Source organism: Poecilia latipinna, unplaced genomic scaffold, assembly GCF_001443285.1.
Source record: "Poecilia latipinna isolate Pla-1442-1.1 unplaced genomic scaffold, P_latipinna-1.0 Scaffold4834, whole genome shotgun sequence".
Lineage (NCBI taxonomy): Eukaryota > Metazoa > Chordata > Actinopteri > Cyprinodontiformes > Poeciliidae > Poecilia > Poecilia latipinna.
Window position 1 is genome coordinate 1 of NW_015117450.1, and position 9303 is coordinate 9303.

Below are 9303 nucleotides of genomic sequence, written 5' to 3' on the forward strand. Positions count from 1 at the left end.
GTCTTTCCATCATTCCCTGCTGAATATGCTTCTCTCACAACAGGTTGTTCTTTTGAAAGCCCAGTGCAGTTTCAAGAAAACAACAGTGTTGGTGATGTTGTGACAACAATTTCAGTCACACCTGGAGAGACAATTGCCATTACAAATGCAAACGTGCCATTTGGAATTAATGGAAACCAGCTGATCGCGACTGAAGTGTTGGACCGTGAGGTAACTTGTGCAAGATTTGTACCATATATATATATATATATATATATACACAGAGAGAGAGTGAGTGAGTCAATGTTTCTTTTGTTTGTGTTTTACAGGAGACACAGACCTATGCTCTTGGTATAAGATGTACTCTGGAAGGTGGATCGGTGAGACTATTTTCTGATTGTTAAAAAAAAAAAAAACCCAGCTATAATATTATGGACATGACATTTTAAATTCATAGAAATAATTTAATTCACTTATTGATAACTGATAACTGGGGCTTATTGGAATGTATGTGTGATTGAACTGGAATGACTTCTTTTGGAAAATGAGGTTACATTTGTTGTGACATGATGGCATATAAATAAAGTGAACTGAATTGAAAAGTATTTAAATGTTTCACCAGAAACAAGAAGGCAATCACAACTTTCACATTTACACTAGCAGAAAATCAAGCATTGCAAGAAGCTGTGATGAATTAAAATAATAATTAGGATGTAAATGAAGCACAATCAAACATGTTGATGCAGTGTGGCAAAAATTTATTTTTTATTTATTTTTTAAATAAATAAATAAATAAATTATTGCCACACTGCATCAACATGTTTGATTGTGCTTCATTTACATCCTAATTATTATTTTAATTGAATTGGCAATAACTGAATGTTCATAACACACTTTTATCCCAGTCTAGATTATAGGACGGATTCATTTGTATCAGTTGTATGCTGGGGTCATGTTTGTATTTTTATCTTTTTTTCTTTTGTGTATCAGCCAATCACAGTCCCAGGAAGACAGTGTCACTCCTAGAAAAGGGGTCAACCCCATCTCGACACTAAGTTAGGAATTTCTGTTGATTCTTCACTCAGTTTCTCAGCAGCTGACTGAATCGGTCTTTATGCTAGGACTCCTTAGCAACAGTTCTTAGGCTAAGATAGGAGCTCTCTGAGAATCTTTGAGAATATGGGCCCAGATGTTTGAAGACAGAATTTCATAGTTTGATTACTGGTAAAAACAAAAGAAAGAATAAAAGAAATAGTTGTAAAAAGAAATAATAAAAAGGGTATACAACCTACTGCCTTCAAAACCTACACTTGTGTTTGGGTATTCTTTCTCTGTTTCTTTTTGAATTACCTATTAATTGACACGACCCTGGCTCCGTCCCCATGTATAAGTGTCCTTATGACAAAAAAATAAAAAGTAAAAAAAATGGGATATTTAGTACCGGTTACCTTTATTCAGACAATCATGTGGTAGTTGCTGTCGATCACAGTTTCTTTCAACTGGAAGAAAGAAAGCTGCAGGCCTTCATCCATCTCTTGCATTATTCCAGACTCGTTTGGGTTTTGGAAATTTAATAAATTGTATTCTGCCCTGTAAACACTCTGGGTGATGGCTGTCAGGATAGCGTGTTCCCCACTGACAACCATGACTTCCTATTATATTCCTCGAAATTTTTATGACTGCACAGCGTTGGCAATGATGAACCCCAGCAATGTTGACGGAGGTTCAGTTCCTCCAGATAAGGGACATGTACTTCGGGACAAATAGCAATTGCCGATTGGTCAGGTGCTGACAAACCCCCTAGAATGATTGACAGGTGGCTACATGTCAATTGCTGTTACAGTAGCTCACAGGAAGAAGACAATGAACAAAAAATATCTAAATGTTTTTTTTTTTTTTTTCTAGATTTCAAAAACTATTGTGGTAATTGTGCAAGATGTGAATGACAACAAACCAATTTTTGAGAAGGATTTGTATCAGGAAAAAGTTGAAGAGGTAAGATTTGGACAGATATCTGCAGAATGAAAATAACTGTTGAGGACACACAGCTTGTAATTAGATTTCTCTTGACCTTTAACATTTCATTTTCTGTGGTCTGTTTCTAACCAGCTGTCTAAGATAGACAGCTCTGTGGGTGAGTTTCCTGCCACTGACCTTGATGGACCTGTGCTCTACTACACGCTGACATCTGAATCTGAACCTGTATGATACAATTAGTATGGTGTTTTACTTTTAAGATGTTTATTTTAAATATGTCTATATATATTTCCATGCCATTGTAGCAACTAGCTTATGCATTTTTGTTGTGCTGTTTGATTTCTCTAGGATGCCTTTAAGCTGAGGTCACAAAGTACGCCAGAAATCCTTGTGAATAGACCTCTTGATTATGATAAAGTCAAAGAAGTTCAACTAATACTGAGAGCCCAAGTAAGTTTTTTTTTTTCACCAAACATTTACAGTTTTTAGGATTGCTTAGACAGAATTGAGGAAACAGACCGTTTTCTCCAAAACACTTAATAAGCTTAGCAGAATGCCACATATTCTTTCCAAAACTTTTTGCAAACAATTAGCGAGCATTGCTAATTTCAGTGTTTGCTAATTAGCAAAATTAGGTGGAACTGCATATCCCCTGAGCTTATCATACAAACAATTTCTCAGTCCAGCACTCATGAGAATGATGTTAAAGGTTTGAGAGCAGAAGCTGTTTCCCACACGTTTCAGAAACAGAGGCTCATTTTCAAGCCACTCGATTGCTAAGTCAAACTTCCTTTGATATGTGCAGCATTTTTATAACAACTGAAGATAACATGGTTATTTGATTATGCCTGGAAAATACTGCCCCTTTAAAGTTTGTAAAATAATAATAATAATAATAGTAATAATAATAATAATAATAAAAACATGCACTATTTTACAAAAACTGCATAAATTCAGTTTTCTTGCAACAGCAAAAGTTTAATAATTTTATCTGTTTGGCTTTCCACATTTCATAGATCTATAGATGTAAAATTATGCGTTTCAGCCCTACAAGGTAGGTGGCAATATGCAGCTTTAAACCGGTTGCAAGGAAAAGAAGAATCCTATATGCTGTGAACACGAGAATGACTCTTTAGAGCAGTGTTTCTCAATGCCAGTCCTCAGGGACCACTGCCCTGCACATTTCATGTTTGTCTCTCTTTCAGTACACCTGATTCAAAAAATTGCACAACCTCTTCCTCAGTCATCAAATGCACCAGAAGCCTGATAATCACCCATTTATTCAGGCCCGGTGTGCTGCAGAAGACAAGCACCAAAAACATGCAGGGCTGTGGTCCCTGAGGACTGGTACTGAGAAACACTGCTCTAGAATAGTCTTTCTCAAACTGTGGTCCTTGAACCACATAAGATCAAATAAAAAAGAAAAAATTCCAAATAGAAAACAAAAAGGAAATAACGAAATCCAAGTGCAAATGTTTGTTTGAACAGCAGAGCGTTCAGTTGGGATTTAAAGACAGACATTGTGCCAGAGGGTTCTTTACAGTGACTGAGTAGAAGTTTATCATGTGTATAAGTTGCACACTTACAGAATGGAAATGCTCTCTATTCATAAAGACACATTCTGAAGGATAAAGGAAATGGACCAGTAACAGTCCAGCTCCAATTGGACCAGTAACGCACGGTTCCCTTTTTGCTCAGAGCTCTGGGATGATCAGTCTGGACAATCTAAATGCTAATAAACCATCATCAATATATCTGAGCAGAACAATATGGCCTCTGAACACAAGCGCCTGCCGAATCCTTCTATTGACGATGTTCTTCATCAGTGCCAAAACATTCGGTTTATACATGAGGCCCCAGGTGCTTGGCAAGTTGACTGGTCGGGAGCCTTGGTGTGTCAATTTCTGGCTTGAGCTCTGAAACCCAACTCATTGAGAGGAACTGTACTTTCTTACTTCTGACTTGCCAAGGGAGAGAGATGTCAGTGAGGGAATCTCACAGGCCCCCAACAGAGTAGGTTGATTATGGAGTTTCTCCAGCTAGCAAAGTCCTCTCCTCTTTATGACCTGAAGGGGTGATCTAGAAGCATGGCTTTCCTAATATGAACCTAAACAGTGTTTTGGTATTGGACTTCTGTATGGAATGTCTTTAACAAACACCATGTTTAAGCACCAGGTGGCTCTTCTCTCTGCAAAGCATTGTTTCTCAAAGACCTTGACCTTATGTTTTAGGTGTTTCCCTTCTGCCACACACCTGACTTGAATAAGTGGGTGATTAACAGGCTTCTGTGGCATTTGATGGCATTTAAAGGAGGTCACACAATCATTTGAATCAGGTGTTCTGGAACAGAGACCCATCTAAAATATGCAGAGCATTTCTGAGGATCAGAATTGAGAAACACTGCAATAGAGGGAGCTAAAGACTCATACCTCAGACCTCATATACTTGGAGCTCATAACCAAAGATAAATCAACAAAACACCAAACATACAAAGAGCTTTTCAGTGGTTATAGGAAGGATTTAATTGTAGTAATGCCAATTTTCTGTTGATTATTGAGAATGATATAAATTGTTTTCAATATATTTTTATAATGAAATGTAAATGAAAACTTGTTTTTTTTTTTTTTGTCTTACAAAGCTGATCCAGCTTTTACATATTCATTCTTTGAGAGCTGCCTGAATCATTTCTTAATAGAAGTAAACTTCTCAAATGAGTGAATATAAATAATTTTGAGGTCTGCTATGGGTATGTATAATTTTGGGCTTAACGGTACTCTCTCACTTTTAAGGATACACCTCTGACTTCTCCACCTGAAGGGCCATCATTCACTGCTACCACAACCATCATGATCTCAATCACAGACACTGATAACCGACCTCCATGGTTCGAACCTTGTACCAGGCATACAATAAATGAAGTAGTGATTTGCCAGAATCCAGGCTACACTGGCAGAATTAACTTAAATGAACAAGAGGTAAGTCATTTCCTAGGAAATGATGAAAGAGAACATATGAAGTATTCTCCAATACATTTCTCTGGCCAGCTTTTGGCTTCTGGCTTTTTCTTGTAATTATCTGAAGTTACCATTCCTTATGTAATCTTTGTGAAGATATACCTGTATATTGTCAATTCCTTTATAGACTGGAGTGTTGCCTCTGAAGCCAGGACCTCTTTATGCTGTTGATGGAGACTTTGGAATAAAAGAGGAGATTACCTATTACATCATTGCTGGTAAGCGACCTGGTTTGTCACATGAGCATGTTTTACAAAACTGGTGACAAAAAGCTTATTCTGATGGCCAAACTGTATCAGAAGGAGGAAGTAGCTTCTTGAATCTGTGTTTCAGGAAATGAGGACAGCCTTTTTCAGATTAATCCAAACTCTGGAAACATCACCATGCTGAGGCCAACAGACGTTGTGGAGGAAATTGCACTGACAGTTCTGGTACAGTAAATTCAATGGTAACACTTTATTTGAAGGGGGGTGAATAAGACTGTCATGACACTTTCATAAACATGACATAACACCTGTCATGAATATGAATAACCCTTCATGAATATTTATGACTGTTGTCATAAAGTGTCATTCGGTAAATTATGACACTTTTAATACAAAGTTGACATTATTCAAAATGTCTTTGTTATGACAACTTGACATTAACCAAGAAATCATTACTGTTTAAACTTTACCTTTAATAACATAAAGATACCTAATTTTTAAAGTGCAATCAGTAATACTTTTATAACAAATTTATATCAGTAATGATTTCTTGGTTAATATCAAGTTGCCATAACAAAGACATTTTGAATAATGTCAACTTTGTATTAAAAGTGTCATAATTTACCAAATGACGCTTTATGACAACAGTCATAAATATTCATGAAGGGTTATTCATGTTCATGACAAAGTCAACTTTCATAACATACATCTCTATTATTCCGTGAATCTATTTTCAACTTCAACAAAGAAATATATTCAAACAATGTTTTGAAACTGTGAACCAATCAAATAAAAAAAATACTGCATTTAGTAATTTTATTCCTGAATAAAATGAATAAACACAGTTCTCTATTTAATTTGATCACTTCACAATTTCAAGTAGTAAAGATCTTCTAGGACCACTGCCACCAGTTTACTTTTAAGTCTCTCCTCATAGAAACTTTTAATATTTGAGATCTTACAAACTTCTTAACCAGAATGTGTTTCACATATAGGCTGCTCAGACGAAAAACACTCATCAGTTAGCAACCACAACAGTGACGATCAGTGTCCGAGTGACGAGCCTTCATGCTCCAGAGTTTCAGAAGACTCAATATGAAGCTCTGATCACTTCAGTGGGCTCTATGGCAATGGACCTGACCAACAAGGATCAGCCTTTACAGATCATTGCTACAGATGAGGACTACATTGGCGCTGGGGTAAATCGTTTCAACACTCCTTCTGGCTGAGGTGGATAACATGTGAACTGACAATGAGAAATTATAATGGAGAGACAACATTAAGATTCAGGCATCAACTGATATGTGTTACTATTTCATTTTTAATTATTGCTTTTAGAAATTTGAAGTTTTTCTTTATTACTTTGGAAACATGGTCTGTGGATTTCTTGGAAACACTTGAAACCCTTGTAAAGGCCTCGTAAACATTAAAAATTTTTTCAAAACTTTTTTATTCATAATAGCTCTTCATAAATATGGAATCATTTCCAGCAGGCCTCAATGGGGCACTGTAATGCAGCTACAGAGATTCACCAGTTATGCAGGACGCACATAAAACTGTCAAAGTGAAGCTATGACATAAGTGTTTTCACAAAACTTTCTACACAAAAACACATTTGAAGACTTTCTTCAACTCTGGGATGCCTTTCTGAAAAGATGACAGCTCCTGAAGCACTGCAGGACCTAATGTCTATAAACATTCAGCATATTCCCAAAACAGGACTTAGTTCAAATTCCTCATCTTGTTTTCATCTCCTAATTTCTCAGACATTACCATAAAGGCAATAAATGTTTTGACATATCTTTGCAATCTCTTCAAACAGGGAATAAACCCCAACATCACCTACTCAATCAAAGGTAGCAGTGATTTTGCTATTATTGGTGGCTACCTGTTCTTGACCAAAGATCTGCCAGAGAGCTCAGTATCACTCCAGGTAATTTTAAGGGTAGTTGGATCTTAACTAGGCTGACTGGGATCTCTTTGTATTGGATGCTCAACTCCAATTATGTGTTCCAGGTTGTGGCAACAGACATTTCTAATGATGAAACAGCTACAGCAGCGCTCCGAGTTGAACTGACATCAGGTAGGTCTAAACACCAGTAAATAAAACATTTCATGGGAACACTTTATTTGAAGGGGTGTGCATAAGACTGACATGACAATGTCATAAACATGACATAACACCTGTCACGAACATAAAGTCTTTATGAATGCCAACTTTGCATTAAATTATCATAATTTATAAAATCATGCAAAGTTGCCATTTTTAATGGACTTTTAATGCAACTTTTAGAGCAACTTTATTTAAAGTCGACACCTTCTGTGTCGACTTTAAATAATGACACAGAAGGTGTCATTATTTACCGAATGACACTTCATGACAACTGTCATAAACATTCATAAAGACTTCTTTATGTTCATGACAGGTGTTATGTCATGTTTATGACAGTGTCATGTCAGTCTTATGCACACCCCTTCAAATAAAGTGTTACCCATTTCACTTAGGCTTTTGATTGGCTCATTGTGAATATTCCCAAAAAGTCTTGCTACAACAGTATTTCTTTTATTTTAAAGAAACAAAGCGAATGTTTGACATTTGTGTTTGGTCACATTCACAATGTATGTTCTGTGGTTGGACTGCCCTCATAACAATCTGTCCTTGCTCATAAACAAGGAGCCAAATTCAGGGGAGTATGTGACTGTATGGAAGTTTACGGTTTTTCTTACAATATTATTTGACTTGCATTGCTGTCAATGACTTTCAGCACATCAGTATTAGGTTCGTTTGTTCTTATTTTAAAAATCTGAAATCCACATTTTTCTTGGAACATATCAAAAGTACTTTACATCCATGGTGAAGCATTTGAAATAAATATGCTTCAAAGTGAGGCTGCACAGTGGCGCATTTGGTAGAGCTGCTGCCTTGCAGCAAGAAGGTTCTGGGTTCAATTCAGGCCTGGGGGCTTTCTGCATGGAGTTTGCATGTTCTCCCTGTGCATGTGTGGGTTCTCTCTAGGTACTCTCTGGTTTGGTTTCTCTAAATTCTCCCTCCCTAGGTGTGTGGGTGTGGTTGTTTGTCCTGTCTCCTGACCCTACTAGGGATAAGGGTGTACAGAAAATGGATGGATGGATGCTTCAAAGTGTGTTCTCCTCTCAGGTCTCTCTACCACCACTTTGCCTCAGAGCACTACAGACTCTATGACCACAACAGCCATAGAGAAATCCACCTCTGACAGCGAGACAACCAAAGAGATCATGCCCACCAGTGACTCCACTTTGTCAACTGACACCATCTTCACCACGAGGCCCACAGAAGGAGTCTCAACTGCAAGCACATCTCAACATTGTAACATTTGTCTCAACGCCTTAAACAAAAACATGGAAGGATGACAAATGATCCTTTCAGAGTGTTGTCCCAACATAAATGAAACTGGGTCCCATTTCTTGTTCAGACCAATGTCCTTCATCTTGGACAAACAACAGTCTTGTTGACATTAAAACAAACCAATCACACTACACGGTTTTTTAGTCATAGTTGGATAGTTCAGGCCAGTGTAAAGACAGAGTTATAAGTCATTTCTTCTGTTCATTTTAAACACAAGTAATCACATCACACTGATCACAAATACTTTCAAACAATCCTTAAGAACATTTTTGTAATTTTTTCTTTTGTTGCAGTGGGACCATCTGGTGAGTTTGGAATTGTGGACATGGCTGCATTGGGGGCAACCTTGGGTGTTCTTTTGTTTCTCTGTGTGCTGGTCATCGGGTTGCTTGTTTATCGCATGAGGAAGGGAAATGCAGCCTGGAAGAAGATCCAAGAGGCCAGCATGTTTCGGAGCTCTGTAAGTAAAAGCAAAGCATAACCCCCCCCCCCTCCAAGAGTAGCAGGGCAAGAGCACTGCTAAAGCAAGGAACCAACAAGAGATCTTTGAGGCACATTGGGTGATTGCTGGATGTTGCTTCCTGATAAAGGAGAGTTTTCCCTTTCTGCTGTCCAGAATATTGAGCACTCCTGAAAAATGCTGCACTCATCAACTGCACTTCATCTAACAAAACACACACACACATATATATATAATAAATCTAATTCCCTTCTCACCCTCCGCGGGTGGTCTCTCTTTCAT

At 37.5% G+C, this 9303-nt stretch overlaps 1 protein-coding gene across 1 annotated transcript in view; it reads left to right on the forward strand.

Annotated features, from left to right (window-relative positions):
• Positions 1-6: 6 nt before the first annotated feature.
• The window catches only part of LOC106943058 (cadherin-related family member 5-like), a gene marked incomplete at its 5' end in the record, with an annotated part of 16070 nt that continues 6773 nt past the window's right edge, over positions 7-9303 (forward strand). The window contains 13 exons of the mRNA XM_015026406.1: positions 7-210; positions 309-359; positions 1885-1974; positions 2089-2181; positions 2305-2406; positions 4746-4931; positions 5098-5188; positions 5304-5401; positions 6172-6375; positions 6999-7109; positions 7193-7259; positions 8334-8522; positions 8855-9021. Of these exons, the coding sequence (XP_014881892.1) occupies positions 7-210; positions 309-359; positions 1885-1974; positions 2089-2181; positions 2305-2406; positions 4746-4931; positions 5098-5188; positions 5304-5401; positions 6172-6375; positions 6999-7109; positions 7193-7259; positions 8334-8522; positions 8855-9021 (1653 nt within the window). The remainder of the gene's footprint in view (positions 211-308; positions 360-1884; positions 1975-2088; positions 2182-2304; positions 2407-4745; positions 4932-5097; positions 5189-5303; positions 5402-6171; positions 6376-6998; positions 7110-7192; positions 7260-8333; positions 8523-8854; positions 9022-9303) is intronic.